At 37.4% G+C, this 27,579-nt stretch overlaps 1 protein-coding gene and 1 pseudogene across 2 annotated transcripts; both read left to right on the top strand.

Annotated features, from left to right (window-relative positions):
• The first annotated feature begins 416 nt into the window (after positions 1-416).
• On the top strand, positions 417-19,008 carry LOC131939235 (uncharacterized). Of its 2 annotated transcripts, XM_059297438.1 has the most exons (11): positions 417-1,004; positions 2,345-2,538; positions 5,144-5,255; positions 6,006-6,149; positions 6,628-6,705; positions 12,326-12,344; positions 12,405-12,596; positions 12,965-13,979; positions 15,581-15,825; positions 16,672-16,868; positions 17,814-19,008. In XM_059297438.1, the coding sequence occupies exons 1-11, from the start codon at positions 754-756 to the stop codon at positions 18,136-18,138; spliced, it is 2,772 nt and encodes a 923-aa protein (XP_059153421.1). In that variant the 5' UTR covers positions 417-753; the 3' UTR covers positions 18,139-19,008. The 2 variants fall into 2 exon arrangements, with proteins under 2 accessions (XP_059153421.1, XP_059153420.1); XM_059297437.1 differs by lacking the exon at positions 12,326-12,344 and having other exon boundaries at positions 12,386-12,596.
• On the top strand, positions 7,801-9,584 carry LOC131939236 (nuclear transcription factor Y subunit alpha-like; annotated as a pseudogene).
• Positions 19,009-27,579: the final 8,571 nt, after the last annotated feature.

The raw sequence follows: 27,579 nt of genomic DNA, 5'->3' as shown, positions 1-27,579 counted from the left end.
ATAAAAATACTTATAATCTATCTATATAAATATTTATAAATACTTACATTCAATATAGACGAGCATAAATAAATAAATAAATAAACATATATATATATAGTTATATATATATATATATATATATATATATATATATATATATATATATATATATATATATATATATATATATATATATATATATATATATATATATATATATATATATATATATATATATATATATATATATATAGGCCTATATATAAATTTATTTATTTATATATATATGTATACATATATATTTATGTGTATGTATAGGCCTATGCCTTTATTTATGTTGTGAATCAAAATATGAAAGCACTTTTTCCTAATTTGTACACTAATTAGAGCATTCATAAATCTAACCTCCACTATGTTTTCGTTCTTAAAAGATTCAAAGAGAAAGAGCGATTACCCGATGTTTCATGGTGTGCTATATTTAGACTTCCTGAATTGCTTCCCTTTGTCTGACGTCAGATCAATAACCAGGTTACCCCCCTTAGATCTGGTTTTCCTCTCAGCGAGGCGAGAGTAGCGTTCATGCGTGACCTACCAAGAAGGAAATAATTTTTTTTTTAAACGCGAGGTGTGTTACATTTCTTTGTGGCGTAAGTTGAAGTGCAGTGGTTAGCTCCCCTCCTCTGACGAGTGGATTGCCTCCCCTCGCGTCACGGGTGAGATAACTGCCGTGTTATCGTCTGCTAGACGAACAGTTCACGGAAGTAGGTCACGATGAAAACAGTCGCGTGTGTCGTGTTTGTTGTCATCGCGGGGTGTTGTGTGTTGTGTTCAGGACAATCCAACGTCACGAGCTGCGTGTTCACCCCTGTCAACAAAACGAGATTTATCGAGGGAATTTACGAGTACTTCAACCAAGACAGCGATACGAGAATTCTGGAATATCACATTCAGTTTGTCAACATCTCGGATAAAAAATTCGACTTTGACGCTCGAGCAAGTGAGGACGCATTCCAGCCATCAAGGTAAGACAATCAATTTCTTCTTGGAGTGGCTGGTTCGGATCCCGTATGGCTGAGGCCAGTTGTGTCTTATTAAGGATTAAATTATTTTTCTTAGTCTTTAAAAAACACGTTATGTTGAATATTGCTACAACTTTCACTATCAGCCATACACACGGGAATTCCCGATTGCGATACTTGGTGAAAGGGGTGGAATTTTGGGACCAGAGTAACGTTAAAAGACGGTGGTATTCCCGATAATAAGTCTACCCACATTTCATTTAGTCCTTTTTTTTTACCTTTCTCGTATATACGAAGTATAGAGAAAGTCTTGTAATCGTGCAAATCTCGACGTTTTACATCTCACTGATACGGAAAAACATAATTTTGCAATCTTGTCCGCATGTCTGTGTGTCTGTGTGTGTGTGTGTGTGTGTGTAAACACGATAACTTGAGTACCGTCACAGCTAGGTTGATGAAATTTCATATATAAGTATTTTATCAAAATCGTAGATCCGTATCAACTTTTGAGCGATTTCCGATAAACGGAAGTGGTACTTTTTCTACTTTGAATTTTTCAAAAGCCTATAACTTGAGTACTATTTCAGATAGATAAATGAAATTTCACATGTAAGTAAAAAATCTAATTCTCGTCGTTCTATCAAATTTTGAGTAATTTCCGTTGACGGGAAGTACTAATTTACGCTATTTCCGATTTCTCAAAAACGCATCTAAATTTATAAAGTACTAATAATATTGCGCACCATTATGAATATCTTTATTCGGCGTTCGCTTGGTGTGCAATACTTTTTTCTATGAGATTCTATTTTATTTTAAAAAGTTTAAGTATTTAAAATGGATTAAAAATCATAACTATATCTCGAGTTCCCATCCCCTGTTGTTTTATATAAGAATATTCGAGAAAGTTTAGGGGAGATCACTCCCGGTTTATTTACCATTGTAAATAATCTTGCAAGGGTTTAATTATACACGTATGTACACCAACTTTAGAAATTGAAATGTTGTTTGACCGTATTGAAAACGTTTTCATTTAAAACACCATTACGCTTCTTTATGTTAAAAATAAATGAAAAAATAACCAGTTAAGGTTCGTATCAATTGATCTATTCTTATAGCTTACAATACCTTCAACCTTCTGGGAATTGTAAACACATCTCAATAATAACTAAACGAATAGGCCCTAAGTGATTATAGTTTTGATAGTCGCTATTTATAAAACAGATTTAATCTTACGAATGACAGCTTTCGATTAAGAAATATAGTCTTAATATTATGAGTAAGTTAGAAACATAATTTAGATTACAATGGCTGTTTTGATCAGACATTTGGTGCCTCTGTTTCAGATGGTTTCGAACTCAGGGCGAATCCAGCTCCCAGCTACTACTGGTCAACAATTACTACTACGGCATGCTCAAGCCTTTCATCACACCTGGCATCGTCAAGGTCACTCTCTCACTCAGGGTCAGTCCACCCACGTGCCTGGACGGGGTCAAGGGTGAACAGATAGAGGTCATGATACGAGACTACCTCCTGTTGGGTGAGTGGATCAGGGATCGTTTATATAACAGGAGGGAGGGGTTTATTTTTTGTTATATGGTGTTATGGTTCAGGGATCGTGGATATAACAGGAGGGAGGGGTTTATTTTTTGTTATATGGTGTTATGGTTCAGGGATCGTGGATATAACAGGAGGGAGGGGTTTATTTTTTGTTATATGGTGTTATGGTTCAGGGATCGTGGATATAACAGGAGGGAGGGGTTTATTTTTTGTTATATGGTGTTATGGTTCAGGGATCGTGGATATAACAGGAGGGAGGGGTTTATTGTTTTGTTATATGGTGTTATGGTTCAGGGATCGTGGATATAACAGGAGGGAGGGGGGTTATTTTTTGTTATATGGTGTTACACGGGGTGAGGTAACATTTATTTTTTGTTATATGGTGTTATGGTTCAGGGATCGTGGATATAACAGGAGGGAGGGGTTTATTTTTTGTTATATGGTGTTATGGTTCAGGGATCGTGGATATAACAGGAGGGAGGGGTTTATTGTTTTGTTATATGGTGTTATGGTTCAGGGATCGTGGATATAACAGGAGGGAGGGGGGTTATTTTTTGTTATATGGTGTTACACGGGGTGAGGTAACATTGCTTAGCACTGCCTTCGATGTTCTGTATGTTAATTTTTATTTCGCTGTACAGTTACAATTCTTCGATGAATAAATTAACATAACTGTCTTACGCATTAAAAAAAATCTCAAAATAATATTTGAAATAAATAAAAATTATATAGATGATTCAAATAATTTTCATCGAGAATTACTTGGTTTCCATTATTAGTTTTTAAAATGATAAACATGGTGTATTTTTTATTTGTGTTGTTGGAGGGAAGTGGAAGGAGAGGGTTTTAGTAATCTTATCAAATTAGACTGAGTGGTTAGCATTTTAAGTAGACCAACGTAATGGGTTAATCTCATATGTTTTTGTTAAGCATCATTTGCAGCACATAACACTACCCTGTAGTGTTTGAAATCATACTGTTTACTAGTTAATGCATCACGTGACATATTGAGTCTATACTGGTCTGGGTTTTTCATCTCTGGACACGGACCAGACAAGTTGAGCTAAGTTTTGTGTTCGATGCTGGTTTTACCTTCCTCTTAAGACAGAGCTGATCTCACCTGGTACTTACCTGTGTTATGTTATATCCCCACTGTCACGTGCAGCATTCCGTCACGCAGTCGTCTGCTTACAGCTCCTTACATCCGGCTTTTTTGGTCAGATTATCTTTTCCCAGGTTAATGAGTACCAGGTGAGAGAATGCCAATAATGCAGGTAGGATCTTCTATTGGAGATTACTCCCATATCTTCATGCATACAACACATTTTTCTTACAGCTTTACAGTGCACTCGTTCTTTCTGTGTTGTTAATTTCAATACTGGAGGGGATTCCCTCCAACATAATTCAGCACTACGCATGAGCATGTTATCCGTTGAGCATGTTATCCGTTGAGTCCGAATTAGCCTGCTTTTTTTTTTTTTTTATGTACAGTACGAGAAAAACAGAAAAAAATAGACACATGTTAATATATTTACATGTGGCGGTTCTCCTAGTGTTATCTACACATATTCCAGCTGATTCAACTGTTTACTAAAGATCTGGTTTTTGGCACACTTTCAAAACTAGAATTGTAGAAAGCTTTATCTTATATTCAACTTGGTAAAATATTAAAATGTGGTATTATGTTTTTTTCGCGTTCTTTTGGCTTTTCTTATACAGATATTTTATAATGATTTTTTGCTTCTTAGATATGTTTCAATATGAAACTAAATAGCAGCAAATGGTATTATTAAAAATTAGATCAGCGTAATTAAAAATGTGGCAAAAATAAAACGTTCAAATAGTTCAGCTTGATTGTCTCACTGTCAAGACTTCAGCATAGAAAAGTCTAAGATGAAACATCCACATAATTAACATAACAATTATTCCTGTCAGATTTCAACATTGACGGGTCTAAGATGAAACATCCACATAATTAACATAACAATTATTCTTGTCAGATTTCAACATAGACGGGTCTAAGATGAAACATCCACATAATTAACATAACGATTATCCCTGTCAGATTTCAACATTGACGGGTGAAAGATGAAACATCCACATAATTAACATAACAATTATTCCTGTCAGATTTCAACATTGACGGGTGAAAGATGAAACATCCACATAATTAACATAACAATTATTCCTGTCAGATTTCAACATAGACGGGTCTAAGATGAAACATCCACATAATTAACATAACAATTATCCCTGTCAGATTTCAACATAGACGGGTCTAAGATGAAACATCCACATAATTAACATAACAATTATCCCTGTCAGATTTCAACATAGACGGGTCTAAGATGAAACATCCACATAATTAACATAACAATTATCCCTGTCAGATTTCAACATAGACGGGTCTAAGATGAAACATCCACATAATTAACATAACAATTATCCCTGTCAGATTTCAACATAGACGGGTCTAAGATGAAACATCCACATAATTAACATAACAATTATCCCTGTCAGATTTCAACATAGACGGGTCTAAGATGAAACATCCACATAATTAACATAACAATTATCCCTGTCAGATTTCAACATAGACGGGTCTAAGATGAAACATCCCTTCAAGTACTCCGATGACGTGGAGATCTGTACAGCACACATCAGCGACAACAACGGCTGGGGGAGATTACTCTACCGGTAAGCCTTACCTGATCTTAGAACCTTCTCGAGAATAGTTTTTTCCCTTGCGATTTGCAAAATGTTAATTTTAAAAACAATAGTACAAAAATATCGCTCTTAATATTTCCTTAGCTGTAAAGAAAATGCCTATTTAAAAATAGCAGGATATTGACTAACATGGGTATTAGTTTTACTACAAACTAATAACAATGTGTTACTATTATCAATAAGTAGAATGTCCCTGAGTTCACCCAGCTCTGATAGGTATCTAACTCACGTTAGGGAAAGGCGGCTGAGCATAGTGCTGACTATCTTATCACTTCATATGCCGAGGTCCCTAAACCTCACTTTATCTACCCCATGTGTCTTGGGTACGAACGGGAAATGACGGTGATTATCAATGCTATTTTAAAATTTGTAATGGGACACTGTGGTTGGTGGCAGAGTATTCAACTGCTAACCCGAAAGTTTCGAGTACTTTCGACGTCCCTGGGTCCACCAGTGCCTGTGGGCACCTGCTTCACGTTAGTGAAAGTAAAGGCGGCGGGGCATAGTGCTGATCACTTCATATGCCGAGTTGACTGAAATAGGTGAACTCCACTTCACCTGCAAAATGGACCTTAAGTTTCGAAAGGGTACTTTTACTTTAAGAAATGTATATTCTAATAAATTTTGTATTAATTATTTACACTTTAACCTTGTACAATATTATAATTAGTTAGCTAATCACACATCAATTCACACCTGATTTACCTGTGATCTTATCAGGTGCTGTGGGCTGGACAACTCTAAAGAACTGTACTGTGATGACGTGTTCGAGGACGATTGGGTCTGGGCACTGCGAGCCTTCATCATCTCAATCACCTGCATCTTGTTCCTGTATTTTCCTATGTTCATACCTGAAGGTTACAGGTAAACTTTAGGTTCTGCCAGATTTTCTTTATTTCGGGTTTTTGGGCACAGTTGAACTCTACTTCCTCTACCATATTGATGATCACTTTCGAATGCGAAACCTTTTTACCCGGTCCTGAAAATATCGGTTTAAAATTGAAATTAACTTTGAAATTGAAAAATGTTATAAAATACCTCAATAGTTAATATTTGGTTATATTGCAATGATTGGGTTTTGTCTGAATTTGTAATTTATTTTCTTCAGGTTCAACAATTATGTGTTTTATGCAGGTTCAACAATTATGTGTTTTCTACAGGTTCAACAATTATGTGTTTTCTACAGGTTCAACAATTATGTGTTTTCTACAGGTTCAACAATTATGTGTTTTCTACAGGTTCAACAATTATGTGTTTTCTACAGGTTCAACAATTATGTGTTTTCTACAGGTTCAACAATTATGTGTTTTCTACAGGTTCAACAATTATGTGTTTTCTACAGGTTCAACAATTATGTGTTTTATCCTAAAGGAGAGCTCAAGTTTCATTTCATCCTGACCACCAATCCTGAAACATACAGGTAAATGTTTGTATGTAGTTGCTACCATTGTCCTTGTGTAGATGAAGTAGAGAGGATGAAAGTTTTGGTTGGTTGTTAAAATGTTCTGGCAACTTGACCTTTGTTACTACTGCATGAATTAATGACTGTTACCACTACATAAATTAATGACTGTTACACACTGCATAAATTAGTGACTGTTACAAACTGCATAAATTAATGACTGTTACCACTGCTTGCGTTAATGACTGTTACACACTGCATGAATTAATTAATGTTACCCCTGCATAAATAGACTGTTACATACTGCCTTAATTAATGACTGTTACCACTGCATAGATTAATGACTGCTACACACTGCATAACTTGATGACTGTTAGCACTGCATGAATTAATGAATACTACCACTGCATAAATTAATGACTGTTACCACTGCTTGAATTAATTACTGATACCATTGCTTAAATAACAGACTGTTACCACTGCTTAAATTAATGACTGTTACACACGGTATGAATGAATGACTGTTACCCCTGCATGAATCAAGGCAGTTGAAAACAAACTCTGTGGTTAAAATATGTATTAAAGACTGCTGGTTCTGAACTCCCGCAAAGGAATTCTAAAAGTCATTGAAGTTAATGTAGCAAGCAACACCCATTTTAGAAAAGAAATTTCACAAAAATAAAATATATCAAACAATTAAAAGTAGTGATATAAGCAGTTAATAACAGTATTCAGACATAAAATTATGTACTGCTTCTTTCTTGAAGGCACTCTATTAAATTGATTGATTACTCCCCTTTTATATAATAAACAGTCTAAGGGAAACAACGCTAAATATGCAAATAAAGATAGTTAAAACGCAAATTAATTCAAGAATTTTCTAGTAAAAAAGTAAAAATTTAATTGTTTTTTATAAATTAAAACTGTTAAAACATGTTTTTAAAGGAATTTCTATTTTGTTAGTTCGTAATTTATAAACCCGTTTCTTTTATAAATCAATAAAAGCACAAGCTTCGTTGAATTTTGTTTTTGTTAAGTTTTGAAATTTCTTTTGATGGGGGCCACCAACTTTCCATTTATATTTCATGAATTTCAAATTGTGATTTATATAAATACGTTTTCTCTGAACAACTAAAAGAAAATAATTTTTGAATCATAGGCTCCTTGGGGTCGTAGTTTGAATATTTATTAACAACACGTAGTGACTGAATTCTTTTAAATAGTGAGAGAAATCAAAAGATATTTTAGGTAAAGGAGCCTAACATTGCTGTCAAATCCCAATGTTGACTGCAATGGCTGATGGGGAGCAGCACTTCACCATCTATGATCCCACATCCAATCAGCCAGTGACAGTGGCAGTAAATAATGTGGTTCAAAGTGCAGAAGATGCTCAAGCTGTGCAGAGCATTCAGTATATCACCACAGCAGATGGTGTGCAGGTGGCTCAGATGGGATCAAATGATGTCATACAGGTAGCACAAGCTGATGCCAGTTTTCAGCAGGCTGCAGGATTCCAGACTATAAGAGCAGGACAGCCACAAGTTATTTCTAACGCATCTTTTGCTCCTAATACTCAGGTTGCATCAATAGTCCAGTCAAATGTCCTTCAAAATGTGCACCAAACTCAGACTGCCCAGCCTTCTCAAGCACCAGCCATTGGCAGCTCATCTTCCAACATCATCCCACAGATGATTTTCTCAACCAGGTTTCAATCAATGGACAAACATCTTATGTCCTTGTTGATGCTAATAACAAACCAGTTTAGCTTCCCCAGGGAATACAAGTGATCAATCTACCAACCCAACAACTAGCAGGCCAACCAATCCAGATGCCGACCAGTGATACCGGGGATGAGCCTCTGTACGTCAATGCTAAGCAGTACCACAGGATATTAAAGAGAAGACAAGCCAGGGCTAAACTAGAATCAGAAGGAAAGATTCCTAAAGAAAGACAGAAATTTCTATACGAGTCTCGTCATCGACATGCTTTGAATCGAACACGAGGAAGTGGGGGCATATTTGTAAAGGGCAGCGAGACAGACAGCAAAAGTAGCCTCCATCAACAGTTGCAGCCAACAAACATGAGTATCAGATTAGTGGGCATCTCTAGAAGTCCAAGACAGTGCTAAAATTTAATTTACAATCTGGACTGAATTCTTGAAAGTGTTTATCATTTTAGTGACCTTTGAATTTGTTTTAATTTGGATGTTGTTTCATTAGATTTGTGAAAGAAAGTTTAATTTTAGTGTTATACAACAGTTAAAAAACGATCATTCTTTGATAAATTGTGTAAAACATTCAATATACCAGGTTTGATGGTAAAAAAAGTTTCGAGATTTTCAGAAGCTTTTGTTTCCATGTGCTGCTTGTTTCAGCAGTTTATCATTTCTACCTAAGAGATGTGGAAGAAGAATTGACTTTATTAGTTGTTATTGTAACTTCCAATATTTATTATTATATTCTTATGCTCGGAGTATTTTCTCCCCATTTCGTATTGTGTACTGAGAGATTCTCTATATCTCAGAACCAGGAATTATATACTGACAGATTCTCCAGATTGTATTGCTCAAAACTTTCCCCTGAATGCAGAAAATATTAGAAAATATTAGTGCTTGTGTTAAATTTCAAGTAAAAATGTTATTAAAATATTGCCATCAACCTGATAACAGAATTTTTAAATTGATCTCACTTAGGATTTTTATCATGGATCCTCTAAGACAATAGGCTTGACACAAGTACACCTAAAATTGATATGTATAAAAAAATGACCAATGATATATTTATCTTCTGATATTAGATTTAATTATCTTAAACATAGAAACTTTTATGTAATGGCAAGTTAAGCTGCATATGCATTGATTTGTATATAACAATTACACATTTGAAAATAAACCTCTGTAAAAAAAAGTGATTTATATAATGTTATAAGTAAGAAGTATTACTATTGTTATATTTCAGATTTCTCAAAAAAAAAAAAACTAATGTGAACTTATAAAGTATTAATAACATTCCGCACTACTATACACATATTGTTTGGCATTCATTTGGTGCGCAATTCTTTTTTCTACGAGATTCTATTCTATTTTGAAAAGTTTAAATAATAAAAAATGGATTATCATGTCTATCTCCCGAGTTCCCATCCCCCGTAGTGTTATATAAGTCAATATAAGAATACTCGAGAAAGTTTAGGGGAGATCACTCTCGCTTTATTTCTTTTGTTATAAACCCGTAGCACCGGATCTAGTACATGCATTACTTGAGTTTGATCCGTGTCAACATTGCGTTCCATGTATCCAAGCCTGTTCACATTCTATCTTCTGACTTTACCAATAAGCAGTTCCGGAGCAGAAAGATCCGTCAGCCATCTTAAACCAGAAAACATACATCCGGTCTTCTATGAACGAAGCTTAGCCCCGATTGCACGACCATTCGCTTCTGATGTTAAAAGAAGTAATAGATCTTCTTCTTCGTGCTTAATTATTAGTGTTGAAGGGGATCGAGTTTTATCTGCCAGTGGGTTTGAACTCGAGACTTTGTTCGAATTTATCAACCATGAGCTTTTTGCCGACTCGACCACGCCTCCAACACAATTAAGCGTTAGGTGTCAACTGGTTATGCGTCATTGAGGCCATTGACTCCGATTTCAGCCTGCTTTTCTTTTTGTCCAACCAAGAATAAACTACAAGGCAGCAGTTGTTTAATTTTGGAGTTGTCTCTCCTAGAAGAGTGGCTGTCCCCAGCTAACGAGCCTCATCTGCCCGAGGGTTCGAACTCGTGACTTTTCGGTAAAGCAACCATGAGCTTTACCGACTCGACCACGCCAACCTCTAGTAATTGTGCTAGTATAAGACCTCGACGAAAAAGAAAAGAATGTTATAGTTCTTTTAAACGTACAGCATAGAACAAAGTTATTATTAAATGCGTCTACACCGTACATTGTTATAAATTGTTTTTTCCAATTTAATTCAAAGTAAAGAACATTTTGAAAAAACTAAATAAGCAATATCTGCATTTACGTGTCATATTAGGTATGTCAACCTGCCGTAAAAAACGCTGTTTTCGCCCGCATAGCCCAAATATAGTAGCTTTTCACGTCATAGATTCTATAATAATAAACCGGTAGTGATCTCCCCTAAACTTTCTCGAATATTCTTATATAAAACAACAGGGGATGGTAACTGGGGATATAGTTATGATCTTTAATCCATTTTAAATACTGAAACTTTTAAAAAATTCATAAAAAACGTTTTAATAACAAGCTTTTATGTAATGATGCACTAAAAAGTAGAAAATAAATTATAGACTACTATTTAAATAACTATAAAGAAAAGCGTGGGTCACTTTAGTATCTATTGGATACCTTTACTAATGTTATGGAAGACACCCACGCTTTTCTTTATAGTTATTTAAATAGTAGTCTATAATTTATTTTCTACTTTTTAGTGCATCATTACATAAAAGCTTGTTATTAAAACGTTTTTTATGAATTTTTTTTTCAGTACTTTACATGTTTTATCTACAATAGAGTTACATGACTAAAAACCATTGCGCGCCTACTGAATATCACGTTCAGTAGGCGCGCAATGGTTTTTGAACGCAGCCATTACGTGGTCGTGATGGCGCAGCTATTGATGACGCGTATGGTGTGGTTGGCTAGACATGCCTACTAATTCGGTCCAAATTTTAATTAATTCATAAAAAATCAATTAGGCATCCAATTAAGTCAAATTTAGTTTCAGATTGCATTGTCTTCATGTCTTGACCCACGTGCCAACTGTGAATCGTGTCGGTCAAGTAGAACTGTCCGAATTTTCACTCATGCGTTTCCGTCTGGACTGACGACAGAGGAAGTGAGTTAAATAAAAGCTTGTAAAAATAGAATAGAATCTCAGTAAAAAACAATTGCGCACCAAGCGAACGCCTAATAAAGGTGTGTATAATAGTGCGCAATAGTATTAGTACTTTATAAATTTACATTAGTTTTTTGAGAAATCGGAAGTAGCGTAAAGTACTACTTCCGGTCAACGGAAATTACTCAAAATTTAACAGAAGGTAGAGAATTAGATCTTTTACTTACATGTGAAATTTCATTTATCTATCTGAAATAGTACTCAAGTTATAGGCTTTTGAAAAATTCAAAGTAGAAAAAGTACCACTTCCGGTTATCCGAAATCGCTCAAAAGTTGATACGGATCTACGATTTTGATATAATACTTGTATATGAAATTTCATCAACCTAGCTGTAACGGTACTCAAGTTATCGTGTTTACACACGGACACACACACACACACACACACACGGACACACAGACATACGGACAAGATTGCAAAATTATGTTTTTCCGTATCAGTGAGATGTAAAACGTCGAGATTTGCAAAAATCTCGATTTTTTTTTTTGCACGATTACAAGACTTTCTCTATACTTCGTATATACGAGAAAGTAAAAAGTGCTCGTATAGTAATAAGCTTTGTATTATTAAAAGTAAATTTTAATCTCTAACTCTGCGTTATTTCTATAATTGTTGATATTACATAATATATCTCACCCCTCATGCCCGTGTGATGGCTGTTTATATCTGTTTTCTGTTTTATATCTGTTGTTTGTTTTATATCTGTTGTTGGATTCTTCTTGTTCTAGAGACGAGGACAGGGTCAAGGTCTTGTTTTAATATCCTTTGTTTGGTTCTTCTTGTGCTAGAGACGAGGGCAGGGCCAAGGTCTTGAAGATGTCCAGCTGGAAGAAGATGTCCCGCTTGAGCCATCACGTGGAGGGTCTGGAGCCGGAGAAGCCGTACGTTGCTGACGTCAGGAAGGTGACGTACAATGTGTGCATGGACAAGCTGCTGGTGGAGGGGGCGTCCACGACAAACGCCAGGAGGTCCTTCTTCAACGCCTTCGTCAGGTGTAAGGTGAGGGGTGGTTGTTAGGTGCAAGGTGGTGAGGGGTGTTTGTTAGGTGTATGGTGAGGGGTGTAACGTGCAAGGTGAGGGGTGTTTGTTAGGTGCAAGGTGAGGGATGTTTGTTACGTGCAAAGTGAGGGCGTTTGTCAGGTATCTGGTAAAAAGTGTTTGTCAGGTGTGTAGTTAGAGGTGTTTGTCAGGTATAAAGTAAGTCGTTAGTCAGGTGTCTGGTGTGACGTGCTCATCTAGTATTTATCAAACTATTTTGATTTGCCTTTATATTAGTTACCATTCGTATAATATAACTGCTTATATAAAAACAATATATCTAAATGTGTATATTTTTATCTCTATATACACACTTGTTTGATTGGTAGATCCGCCAGAGCGAGGCTCTAGAAGAGTGCTGCGACGCGCCGTTCTGTGGCACCGTCTGGTGCCGACGATGTCCGGCCTGGAAAGTCTGGCTCCGAGCCACGCGCACCGTCCTGGTCATGTTCATCCTGGCGCTCCCCTCCCTCCCCTTCATGTACGCCATGACGGCCGAGAACATGGACTACCAGCAGATGTCCGAAGCCTTCCAGACCCGGGGTCTGACCCACCTGTTCAACTTCTACCTGGGCAAGACTCTAGGCCGTGTCACGGTGGGCGTGTTGGCGTCCATGTACATCCTCCACACCATCATAATCATCGTCGACGGCGCCACGGAAGAGGCCATCAGCAAGCTGTACAACGAAGTTCTGGATGTTTCCATGAAGAAGAAAACCCTACACGGTCACATCAAGTGGACTAGAAAAACGATCCGAAGATTTTGTTTCCCCGTGAGAAAATTCGGAGTTTTGACCGTTCCTCTGTTTTTCCTGCTCTCGTTGGTTCTCGTTCCTGCGTATTTCACCCTTTCCATGATCATCCAAGCCCCGACGCTGCGTATTTTCATCCAAGCCGTTAAAATGAGTTTTCAACGCAGCCGGAAATTATGCCATTCCTCCACCCACGGTTTCAAGTTTTTCAGCTTCTGTCGCATCTTCGGTTTCTTCGTGTCTCTCATCTTCGTCTTCATCGTACTCACCATCGGCACCAACTTCCTAGTTCACGTGTTGGCGATGGTCATCGTGACTGTGGTGGTGGAGGCCGACTTCATCTACCGCGTTCTCCCCGTGGTGCTGCTGTTTGTGGTCTACATCCGGGACTCGTACAGTCAGGTGGGGGAGAAGTACGACCTGTTCTTCACCTCCCTCCTCAACACCATCAAGCAGAAGGAGGCGGAGGCTATCAGACGGGAGTGTCTCAAGTCACTTGACCAGCAGCAGAACAAAATCTTCCAGATCGTTCCGGAACCCTTGGTGCTGGATGACAATGACGACATAGAGCCGGCCGTGAACCAACAGATAGGTGAGTACTTCATGCCCTCCATACACGTGCAGTCATCTCTTGTGGGTCGGTATGTTTGAATAGACGCAGCTGATTGAAACAAACTCGTGTGTTACACCTCAAGAACTATTGCACTGGTAAATAAATATTCGGTTGTGCTTCATTAATTAAGTGTAGTTGTATAGAAGTTCTAGTTATTTAAAGAACTTAAACAAATCAGTAGATGACAAACAAAACCTTAATCTGGCTGTGGGGGTACATACAAGGGGGGAGAGGACAAGACGGGAGTCACGTGATTTTTATCCCCAGGCTCTGATTTCCATTCTGGTGTGGGGGAGATATTTTAACGTGTTAGGTGATGTGATAACATTTAACACCAAAGCGCAATATACAATTTAGAAATAAATAAATGTAGATGATAGTAATATATAATAATAAATGCAACAACGTATGCTATCTTTGTTTATTAAGCTTATACACATTGCAATGTTCATGTAGTTAGAATTGTTTAACATGGATTTACTTCCCGTTTGAAAATAATACAAGGGAAACAACTGTTAACTTTGTACATTTATTAAAAGAGGGAAAACCAATAGTAACACAATAACCAAAGGACAATTTATTTTTAATTAGTAAAAACATAACATAAATTAATATTATATGCTGTTCTGATTACAGCTACCCTTCCCACCTTCTATAATTAATTTTTGACATTAAGTATATTTGTATAAGGTATGGTTAACACTTTCAATATATACTTATAAATATTCTGGTTATTTTAAATTTGTGTTAGGTACTTCGTGAGAACTCTGGTATTTTTCCTGGTAAACAAATCATCTTTCACACAGCAACCTTTTGAAAACTCAATGCGACCACTACAACACCCTTTCAACTAGTCAACTTAAGTTGTTTCCCTACATAGAAAATGCTTCACTGTCCCATTGACCCTCTCTAAAAATTTCCTTTCCTCTCCCCACCCAGACTTCTGACACTTTCATTTGACCTTTTACTGTCATCCTTTGCAATTTTTTTTAATCAAATACATGACATCATGTAAATATTAATTATGTACATTTGCAAAACCTTTCGTTTTCATTTGGTGTTCAAAATTATGTTACAAAATTTGATGTTGATGTACTTGTTTTAATTGCAAATAAAATAATTAAAAAAAAAAAAAAAAAAAAAAAAATTACATACCAAATCTAAATTTTTAAAAATTTAGATAAAAATAAAAAAATAAAAATTACAAATCTCAATAATTCTAAAATATTTTCTTCACATACTGTAAGATCTATTTTGTCTGAAAAAATAATGATCTGTGATTAGAAAGCCTTGATATACCCCTAAGAATCCACCCACCAATCTGAACTCACCAAAATTAGCCGTCTATGGCTTTCTACTTCTTTTATCTTGTATTTTGATTTAGACAATTAACTGGGGGCTGGCAGTCTAAAATATAGAACAAGAGGGTGGGCCAGTGATACGTTGCTAGGTAACAAGGGCTCTAAATTGTGTAGCATCGCTGTAGTTGTGTTCCTCTTCTTCTCCTACAATACCCCCTCCCCTCCCACCCCACCCCGTGATAATTGAACTGACTAACACTACCCTGGATCATCCCCCAGATAAACCAGCCAAGAAACGTCACTCTCTCTACGTCACGATGTGGCGAGAGCCTCCTAGCCCGGCCGAGACCAAGATCCACGCCCTGATGACGGTCAAGAACGAGGCGGTCAGCCTGTACGGCCGCCAGCTGGTGCTGTTTCTCAACAGGGAGGACATCCTCTACATGTCCAAGAAATTCTTCTTCCACTGTTGCACCATGGACTGCGCAGGCGCGCCGGGGAACCTGGTCGAGAACTACATCAAGGTAGGCGCCGTGTTAACATTCTCATCCAATAGGCATCGCTAGACACGGCCTGGAACGGAGAGGTCTAGCGGTAGAGAGCTAGACTGCTAACCCGTAAGTCTCGAGTTCGAATCCGGGTTCAAGTCAGTAGACCATCCCTGAGTCCACCCAACTCTGATGGGTACCTAACTCACGTTAGGTAAAGTAAAGGCGGCTGGGCATAGTGCTGACCACACTATCTCTTCGTATGCCGAGGTCACAGAAACAAGTGAACTCTACTTCACTTGCCTCATAGACCGTCAGGATTGAAAGGGAAACTTAGACACGGCCTGGCCGGGCTGTAGAACAGATGACGGCTAACCCGAAAGTATCGGGTTCGTATCGCAACAAATACATGAGTCCCTGATTCTACCCAGCTCTGATGGGTAGATTACTCACGTTGGGGAAAGTAAATATGGATACGGATGAACTTACCCAACTCTATTTTCGAATCTATTGGTCACAGTATTCTACTTTATCTGTTATATCCACTGTCCAGTGCTAAAGTGTAACTCTACTTCTATCTTTAATACTATAATAGGCATTCAAAAAGATCACTTAAGCATATTAACATTAAATATCTTAAAATATAACAAAATCTTTTCTTTTGAATTTTTTTTTTACATCAACTAACATTAATATTGTTAATTGGGTCCTTTTTACCCACAATGTTTTATTTAGATTTAAATTAAATTAATTTTTAATTATTTTCTATGCCATTGTTACTTTTTCTTAAATGTGGCTCTAAGGGGAATTAAAACTAGCAAATTAAAAAGCGTAATTAATAACTTGCTAATGAAGCATCTATTATATTTCCTGTGGCTGCAGGCAACACTGGACTTCGCCAAGGTGGGGCTGTTCCTGCTGTTTGTGTTCATGGTGGTGATGGCGTACGGGAGCGTGTACTACATCTCACCTGCCAATCACCTGTTTGTCACCTTGGTATCTGGTCTGGTGCCGCTCATCGTCAGGAATATTTTCTGTCTGAAGAAACCCGTGGAGACGGTCAATACGTCAAACTACAGGTGAGGTTTACCTGGACAGTTAGGTCAGGCACAGCTGTTAGGTCAGTTATAGCTGGACAGTTAGGTCAGTTTTAGCTGGACAGTTAGGTCAGACACAGCTGTTTGGTAAGTTATACCTGGACTGTTAGGTCGTTATAGATGGACAGTTAGGTCAGTTAAAGCTGGACTGTAAGGTCAGTTATAGCTGGACCGTCAGGTGTGTTATAGTCGGACTGACATGTCAATAATGGTTGGACGGTTAGGTAGGCTAGTCATATTCCAACATTTGACCGCCTTTTCTTTGCAAGCCAGTGTCCATGCTAGTTAACTATTTGAAGATAGGTTAATTATAGTCTAATTAAATAACTTTAAAACTCTATCTGGACTAAACACAGCGAGGCTATATGATAGTTAAATATCTAGCACGTTTTCATATTTGTAAATTTGTTTACATAAATATCTTTACTACTTAGGAACACATGCTTTTCTTTAAACTTTACGTATTTATATACTAACCCATATTTTGACTGACTTTTCTTTAAATTATAATACAGTTCTATACTAACCCATAATTTGACTGACTTTTCTTACATACAGTTCTATACTAACCCATATTTTGACTGACTTTTCTTTAAAATTATACATACAGTTCTATACTAACCCATATTTTGACTGACTTTTCTTACATACAGTTCTATACTAACCCATACTTTGACTGACTTTTCTTACATACAGTTCTATACTAACCCATATTTTGACTGACTTTTCTTTAAAATTATACATACAGTTCTATACTAACCCATAATTTGACTGACTTTTCTTACATACAGTTCTATACTAACCCATAATTTGACTGACTTTTCTTACATACAGTTCTATACTAACCCATATTTTGACTGACTTTTCTTTAAAATTATACATACAGTTCTATACTAACCCATATTTTGACTGACTTTGCTTGTCCAGGTTCGAAGCTCAGCTAAAAGATAAAATCGAATCTTTCGGTCAATCACTGGACGCTGTAGATATCGATCTCAGAGATCGACCGGTGCCTCTAGTCAAAAGTGCAGCAGACATGAGCACGTCTGACGAGGTCAACCTTGACCTAATTCTAGACCTGACCCCGTCTGAGGACGTGGAAGAGGATGAGGCTGAGCTGGCCAGGAGGAACAGGTACTTCTCGAGGGCTCGCTCGGACAGTGAGGAGTCGAGGGGGTTCAATGAGGAGAGGGGGAAGGGGAGGTTGGGGAAGCTGGTCAAGGGGAAGAGCTCAAGTGAAACTATAGTCTGAACACAGAACACACAGGACAGCTATAAACTTGACAGCACCAAATGACAGATCTCAGGACAGCTCATAGGACAGCTCATAGGACAGCTCAAGACAGCTCATAGGACAGCTATAAACTTGACAGCACCACAGGACAGCTCATAGGACAGCTCAAGACAGCTAACAAGACAGCTCATAGGACAGCACCACATGACAGCTCATAGGACAGCTATAAACTTGACAGCACCACAGGACAGCTCATAGGACAGCTCAAGACAGCTAACAAGACAGCTCATAGGACAGCACCACATGACAGCTCATAGGACAGCTATAAACTTGACAGCACCACAGGACAGCTCATAGGACAGCTCAAGACAGCTAACAAGACAGCTCATAGGACAGCACCACATGACAGCTCATAGGACAGCTCATAGGACAGCTCAAGACAGGTGCCTGTCCAGACATTATTGTACAAGAAAATGCCAACACCAGCAGCAAGTAAAACTTGGATGGCCCGGAACTAGGCGGAGGCAGCAATCTCTAGATGAGAACAGGAATATAAGCTTTTCAGACATATAAGGCAATTTTACCGTGCTTGACCCTAGTCTAACAAACAAAGTCGTATTCTGAGTGTTTCGACCCCAGTCCATCGTCACACACACAGAACATTGGATTTATACCTTGTTTAAAAAAATTGTATGTCTTATAATGTGAACTAAAGATGAACTATTTTTCTTCGCTAAATCCTTACCCTTTAACGTTCATGTTTGATTCTCAACATCATCTTGTGTCGTGATTTATGAATAATTTTTGCATATCAGCAAGAGTTTCTTCCAGTCTACCGCCCCCACCCCCCTCGCCCCCGAACGAGATGGAATTTTTTATAGAAAACATATACTTTTACCAATGTCCGCCCCCCTCCCCCCCCCCCCCCAAAAAATAAAAATAAATTACAAGTGCCCCCCCCCCCCACCCCGGAGAAAAAAGTCTGGAAGAAAACACTGATCTCAGCTAAATGTTTTCTCTCTTTTAATTATGTCATCAAACATGTGTCAAATTTCTCATCATGGCATTGTTGGTTTTATGACTCATCGACGTGTTGTTTTCTAAGTATTCTGTTGTACTGGTTTGAGTGCACGAGTCGACACGCCTTCCCCAGCTTTATGAGAAGATTCGGGTCACTCTCCGAAATCTCAGGGAGTAAATGTCAACCATTGACAAACAAGACTTTGATCACACTTAGAATTAAGACGTCAGGTTAAAGGTCAGAGCTCATCCTAATGGTCTTCAGTGTCAAAGGTCAATTACTGTTTTTTATTGCTCCGATCATAGATGTAAGATTTCGTTAAAACTTATTTCTTTCAACACTCAATCAAAGGTCACATTTTTTATGTTTATTTGTGCCATAGTTTTATATTCTGAACAACTTTATGTATGTGCTATAAAACTTTTTTTCTATGCTAATCTTGAAATTAATCGGAATGGTGTAGTCGAACGGTGGAGCGTTCTTCTACTAACACTTAAAGTCTCGAGTTTGGGTCCCTGACTAGAATCATAGGACTTTACTGAGTTAACCCAGCTCTAATGGGTACCAAACTTAGGTTAGGCCAAGTAGAAGCGGCTGGGCATAGTGTTGACCACACTATCCCTTCATACGTCGAGGTCACATAAACAGCGGAACTCTACTTAACCTGCCCCGTGGACCGCCACGTTTGAAAGGGAACTTACACAATTTTGAAATAAACACAATTATATATTTAGGAAAAAGGTATTAATGGCTCCCCCCCACATCCCCCCCCCCCCTTTCCCTTTCCCCTGCTACTGAAGCCGGTCCTCCGACCCCAGAACGAAATGGGAAAAAATAATATAGAAAGTATTATAAACTTACACCAGTGTCTGTCACCACTTCCTCACCCAGCAGAAATTACAGTGCGTCCCGCCTACGAAGGTTTTAAGTACCCCCCCCCCCCGGATAAAAATGTCCTAAAGAAAATATTTATTAAATTAACCCTAATTGTGTTACAGACTTTGTACATACAATTAATTTTTTAACTACAAGATTAATGTATTTTTTAATGCAATATTTTAGCACATCTGTTTTAAAAAGTGTTTACTAAGTCGCTTTATCATGTAAATCACTGCGATCATTGAGGAAAGTGACTGCAATATTTGGTTTCTTCCACTAAACTAGTTTGTCCGAACACCAGACTTTGACCTACCTCTGTCATATTCGCAATAGTCTCTTAAAGTGAAACATTTTTCCCCAACAGTAGATAAAAATTTAAATAACATAAACTGTAATTCATTTGATAGAATAATCTAGGAAATTTTTAGTCATTCATCTAATCATCTAATGAGATGTAAATGGACGTTTATATTAAAGAAAAATAACTCTTGAAATTTAACAAAGTTTAAGTCAGATACGATTACCTCCCCTAGCAACTTAGTGTAATGAATTTTGTTGTAGCATTTTTCAGTTGAAATCTGTGTTGTGTGATGTCATCATGTAATATCAACATAAGTCAGAAAATTAAGTCAAAAATGATTTACACCTGCACCTGTGCTTTTCTCTTTTGTGCTAATTTACAGCAACTTTTTTCCATTTGTTAAACCATGAATTGTTTACCATTCAATTGTTTACCATTTGATTGTTACATTCGATTATTTACTATTTGATTGTTTAACACTTTTTGTTCATCATTCTTTTTGCTTAATAGTTGACTTTTTACCAACTATTTACCATTTGTTTACATACAATTTCAGTGTAAATAAAACAAATAATAAAACACATTTTTCTTACGTTCATCATTATAAATATCACGTGATCAACTCTTACTTCAAAATATCAGTGTTAAATTGATACTTTTAAGTAGTTGCTAGTGTATAGTTTAAACCAATATGTTCCTACTGCAAACGACATGTGTCAGAGAACAGAGATCAATTGTCTACACAGTGTGTACATGTTTTGGTTAAAGGGCAGTCGCTCTAGTTGACGTACGAACATTAAATAAACATGTTACAGGCAGTAGAGGACATTCATCGCTCAATGTAAATAACAACAAAGCCTTAAGACTTTATAGAAAATTGTAAGAGTTTGCGATACAAACACGTTAGTTAAGTAATGTGAGATTGGTTGAAAAGTACCCTGACTATTCCTGAATCACCGAAGATTGTTAGGGTACTTGAACTAGCCAACGAACAGAACTTAAAGTGAGCTTAGCGATGACAGCTTACATACAGACGTAACATCCAGGGCGGTGTGGTTGTCTAGTCTATGGTGTGTAGGGTGCATGTCTTCACATCATCAGAAGGTGACGTGCACATAACATGAGGATGATGTACACATCACAAGAGATGTGTTGTCTACACCACAATACAACGTTCAACTGGAGAAGTTGGTTGACGTGTCAGTTTATTATTGGCAGGGTCTAGACTCTAGAAGGTTCATAGTTGCACACAGTGTTATAACATGGCCGCTGAATGCACCCACAGCGAAGAAATATATCACCACCGACAACTCCAGCCACAGTCAGGTTAAGCGGTAGGTCTACACAAAGGAAGGATGTGCTAAGTGGTCATCGTCAGCCACTAAAACTGCTTGGGCCGTCAGATGACATGGCTACTAGTGCATTTAGCTGATGCACATTTTCTACTTGTTTAGATTGCATAAGTACATTGGACTGTTATATCTGGATTTACTTTACTGGCTTTAGTTTTATGTATAATAATAATTAATGGTTATAACAGAGCTATGGTGGTTTCCAAAGACAGTTTTAAATAAGGGCCCATGCCAATTTACTTGATGCATATCGACTCACATTTATGTCATATAAATGTTACTATTTCTAATACACGTGTATGTGTTTGTGTGTGTGGATGTGTTTTAGAAGGGGCGATGACGAATTCTTCACCTGTTTCAGCGACCTCGGCATATGAGCGGATAATTTCTTCTGTTCTTGTTCAAGCTGTGTTGATATAGGTAAACATCACAGTTCGGTGTACTCAGATTATCAGGTAAGATGTAAGCTTCACCAGTAGCGGATTAAGGGGGGGGGGGGGGTGAGGGGACTGCAGTTAGAGCCCCCACATTTAAATGCTTAATTATTGGTTTTACTACAAAACTAACACACAGTTAATTATAAATACAAGCTGTTAACACCTCCTACTCAGACATTGTTTATATTAAGCTGACGCTCCCTATAACAATACAGTCCGGACCAGCGATCGCTTATGTCAATAAAATGAGTTTACTTTAGCGTTAAAAAACACAAACATTCGGATATATATATATATATATATATATATATATATATATATATATATATATATATATATATATATACATATATATATATATATATATATATATATATATATATATATATATATATATATATATATATATATATATATATATATTATAGAGGCCCCCAAAAAACTTCAGCCGGGGGCCCCGCTCAAGCTTAATCCGCCCCTGCCAGCGACCACACCAACTCAATATAATGTTGATTTATTTGTTAGCAAAAAACATTGACAAAAACATTGACAAAAAAATGTAGTATCAGGGATAAAAGTGCTTGTTTTATAAAGTTATATGCTTGCTAATCAAATTATATCATATATATATATATATATATATATATTTAAAAAATACGATTTTTAAGTAGTTTTTTAAAGAATTAGTAATCTATATATACAATTCTCTTCATGGGGACCATAGCAGACACCACGCATATTAGCCACCATCCTCATCCCCACCTGTCAGGTGAGCTGTGGTTCACCCCGAATGTTTACAATAGTAGAGCCGGTTCTGTTCGTATAAGTGACGGCTTCTAGGGGCAGATAATTTAGTTTTTAAACGATTTGAAACTAAGGGCAGATAACAAGTTCTGCTTGATATTTTCATTGTCGTCTGTAAACGGGGGGGGGGGGGGGGGGGGTGGAGGAGTGGGGGTGGGGGAGGCAGGGCGGTGGGGGGTAGTGTCGAATTCACAAATTATGAATTGTTTATAAATAGAAAATAACAACTATATACGGCGTATGCTACGTCGAGGGTCAGCTTGTGAAATTTAAAACATCAAATGCTAAAATGGATACATAATAACAATAATGTCATTGAAAACCTAGACAAAAAATTAAATGCCTGATTCATATGGTTAATTTTAGACGTGCATGAAGATACCAAAAAAAAAAAAAACCCCAAAAAAAGCGTTAGTATTTTGAGACGGTTAGGGTTTGCTTTATTTCGGGTTTTATTTCCGTATCAGGCTAAAATACAGGTTCCGAATAAAGTTTCGTTTTCTTTAAACTTTCATTCCATTAAGTCTCCGATTAAATTTTAGGTTGCGGTTAAATTGCAATTTGAGCAAAATTTCGTCTCCGGATAACGATCTGTTTCCGGTTAAATTTCGTTTCCGGTTTAAAATGTCCGTATCCGGATAAATTTACGTTTCCGCTTTTAATTTCGTTTCAGGTTGCACATCGTTTCAAACTACATTTTTATTTCCGGTTTTATGTCCGGATTAAGTTAAAATGCCCGTTCCGAATAAAGTTCCGTTTCGTTTAAAGTTTGTACCTGTTAAAGTTCTAAAATTTTTTCCGGCTAAATTTACAGTGACAATGGGATCAGCACTATGTCCAGGTGCCTTGAAATCTCTAGCGTGAGTAATTTGTCTTTACCATCCTACCAGCCCCCCCCTCCCCCACCCCCCCCCCCCCCCACCCCCCCCCCCCCCCACCCCCTGTAATCGCTTCCTTAGAACCAGACTGTCCTATCTTTTACCCGCCACCCTATAGAACCGTTTCTAGGGGCTCATCGGGAATTTTCCCCAGCCCATCACTGTATATAGGTTTATATACATTATATATATACATACACGGCTTATGCAAGATGGTATGAAAGTTACAATACGTCAATCTTTACTGCATTGTTTGCATGCATGCTTTGTATGTTTGCGTATTTAATGCCTACTCCTAACAACATCATTTCAACTTGTTGCAATAATTAGAAAAAAAACATTCACAAAAAAAAAAAATGCTAGGATTGCATAACGTTCTGCGTGGAGCAACTTTCTATATTTTCCTGTAAACACGTTAAAATTGGAGTACGATTTAAAATATCTCGATAGCGTGATTGCTAGGGTTAAGTGTGGTATTATTTGTACTAAAAATGGATATGAACGTGTCTTTTGACGCCTGGTCGATACTTAGGTTAAAATTGTGGTTTTGATTGTTGGAACTGCTAACCACTTGTTCCAGTGACATATCCTCGACTACCCAGGACTGTTTGAAAGTTTTCATTTTTTCAATCAGCTGAACTTGAAATCTGAGGATATGTAGATATATTTTAAAACGTTGTATATTTCAGATTGACAGTAAGCTAACGTATTTTACTTGTGATTTAGTATTTTCCACGTTGATTTTATTGTTTGTGCTACCTGTAGTTGCTTGACCTGTTCAAAGTCTTAATTTTAGGTGTGGAGTTTGTCTACAATAGTTGGACTTATTAATAAATGTTTTGTTTAGACTATCTGAAATTTTTTACGAGATTTACTCATCCTGTTAAAATTCCCCGTAGTGGTAAGTAGTCAGTCAACTATAGTGGTCAGTGTTGACTTACCTGTAGTGGCCATTGTTGACTTACCTGTAGTGGTCAGTGTTGACTTAGCTGTAGTAGTCAGTGTTGACTTACCTGTAGTGGCCATTGTTGACTTAACTGTAGTGGTCAGTGTTGACTAACCTGTAGTGGTCAGTGTTGACTTACCTGTAGTGGTCAGTGTTGACTTAGCTGTAGTGGTCAGTGTTGACTTAGCTGTAGTGGTCAGTGTTGACCTACCTGTAGTGGTCAGTCTTGACTTACCTGTAGTGGTCAGTGTTGACTTACCTGTAGTGGCCAGTGTTGACTTACGTGGTCAGTGTTGACTTAACTGTAGTGGTCAGTGTTGACTTACCTGTAGTGGCCATTGTTGACTTACCTGTAGTGGTCAGTGTTGACTTACCTGTAGTGGTCAGTGTTGACTTACCTGTAGTGGCCAGTGTTGACTTACGTGGTCAGTGTTGACTTAACTCTAGTGGTCAGTGTTGACTTACCTGTAGTGGTCAGTGTTGACTTAACTGTAGTGGTCAGTGTTGACCTACCTGTAGTGGTCAGTGTTGACTTAGCTGTAGTGGTCAGTGCTGACTTACCTGTAGTGGTCAGTGTTGACTTACCTGTAGTGGTCAGTGTTGACAGTATCCACTCTAGAGCCTTTAGTCAAGCAGAAGACGTCTCTCATCAACAAAGGCACCAGGCCAGACAACAAGGTGACAAACAGGTGGTTGGTGGGCGAGATGTTGTAGGTGTTGCCATACGCCATCACCACCAGGAAGACGATGAACAGGAAGACGCCAATTTTAGCCACTTGTATAGTGGCCTGTGAAAACACATTTGAACGTTCACATATTAAACTGCTACACCTGACCAGTGAGAGTAGGATAAAAGCGTATTACAACTTAGAACAAAATGAAGTATGAAGGATCTCCAGGATTAAACAGAACTACTACAGAAAAGCACAGATTATTAAGTCCCTAGCATAACGATGGAGGGGGAGGTCGTGGATGGCTTCTACGGTGTCTTCTAGATTTGTACCTAGCACTCCTTAGATAGAGCGTGACATAAACTTTTAATTGCTAGAAAACAACGCTTTGCCAATTGGTTATAGAAAAAGGTCACAGCACCAGAGTGAGCATAAGTGGTCGGCCCATTGATTGAGGTATTGGTTACGAAGCCTTGTGGGCAATCAGAGATGTAGCACCCGTTCGAAAATAGGAGCTGTTCAATAAAGAATTAAGAAAATTTGACGGGGGGGGGGGGGGAGGGGTACTGACATGATTCGCAATCAAAGGAAAACAGTTGTTTGTAAATGTATGAAACGTTCGGGTTAGATTGCTAAATGCTGCTACTATTGGAATGAGTGTTAAACATATTTCATCGGACAATAATTTTGTGATAAAAAACAAGGGTCGGGTCTAACCTTAAAGTTTCGTTTGTGTTTGGTGTCTATGATCACACCACTTACCATATTCGTATTACCAAATTTATATATATATATATATATATATATATATATATATATATATATATATATATATATATATATATATATATATATATCAATGTATGTCTGTCTGAATGTCTTTTTGTTTGTCTTTTATACATCACTATACCTTTACTTTTATTCCATCGCCATGAAACTTTGGGAAGTTGAGAATACTACTGGGGAGGTTTCTGCACACAAAAAATTTCAATTTTGCTCGGCGGTGCCACGGCAATGTGCGATTTGGCGCCCCTAGCTTTCCTGTGAGCACTATGGCACCTACGTTCGTTTTAAACAGTGCGATTGACTATGGATTAGATGGGGTGTTATATTCGCTCACTAAACTGAATTAAGCTTGTCCGCTGACGCTCCGGCAGGGTGCAATTGGGCACCCCCCAGGGCTATACATTTAGCGCCTTGGCGCCTACGTTAGTTTTGAGGAATACCTTACAATATTGACTCGGTGGCACACAATATTTTTTGCATTTTGGAAACATGGTTATACGTCTAAAATAGCTTTCTAGGACCAGGACATTGTTACCTTAACATAGCTCTCTAGGACCAGGACATTGTTACCATAACATAGCCCTCTACAATAGGACCAGGACATTGTTACCTTAACATAACTCTCTACAATAGGACCAGGACTTCCAGCACAGTCCATGGTACAACAATGAAAGAAAAATTTCTCGGACATGTGCAGAAATTTATCGCCGCTGATGAACAGCAGAGGCTGGTTCTGGTGTAACCGGATGGTGCCGTGTTTAGCGTTGACCCGTAGAGCCACTTCTGGTACCAGGGCTGTTGCTAGATTGTTGGGAGACGCTGCTGATAAAATCAGTGGAATCAACACAGAAGTCAGCACAACGAATCAATTTTCTACATCATATTTCATATTACTTTACAAATTAATCAAGCTGCTATTTTTTTGGATAGAAATAAATTCAGTATCTTGTATTTATGAGTAAATTGTTATACGATTGCAAATTTTATAAGACCTTCTATAAAAAACTAAATAACGTAAATAAGATTTTCATAAATTAGATTCACTCTTTTACTATAACGAATAATTAGAACCATCAAAATAACGGATATTTAAATTAAATACGAATATATAATTTTACTTCAAGCTATACATTTAAATCTTTTTTCTTTCGTAGAAACAAATTTTACAACAACAGAACACTATTCTCGACAGTCGAAAAATCGCGATCAAATTTTTTAAAAAGCGCACAGAAAAACTAAGACATTTGACTGCATTTACTTTCATTAATAGATCTTCTTACTGCAGTTTACAGTACCGGTAAAAATAAGTTGACAAAAAAAATTAAAATTTTAAACGTTTACTTTAATTGACGAATATTTATTTCTTTACCTGGGGTCCCGCTTA

The sequence above is a fragment of the Physella acuta genome, unplaced genomic scaffold, assembly GCF_028476545.2.
Source record: "Physella acuta isolate Inbredline_101_S28 unplaced genomic scaffold, ASM2847654v3 ptg000269l, whole genome shotgun sequence".
NCBI classification, from domain to species: Eukaryota; Metazoa; Mollusca; class Gastropoda; family Physidae; genus Physella; species Physella acuta.
The sequence above is the reverse complement of the archived record's forward strand: the minus strand, read 5'-3'. Positions and strand labels throughout refer to the sequence as shown.

Bases quoted from the DNA above. Each gene is read 5' to 3' on its own strand.
- LOC131939235 (XM_059297437.1), top strand. From the start codon at position 754: ATGAAAACAGTCGCGTGTGTCGTGTTTGTTGTCATCGCGGGGTGTTGT. The intron at 6,706-12,385 runs GTAAATGTTTGT...TTCTTGTGCTAG, and splicing joins ACCAATCCTGAAACATACAG to AGACGAGGGCAGGGCCAAGG. The intron at 15,826-16,671 runs GTAGGCGCCGTG...CTGTGGCTGCAG, and splicing joins TGGTCGAGAACTACATCAAG to GCAACACTGGACTTCGCCAA.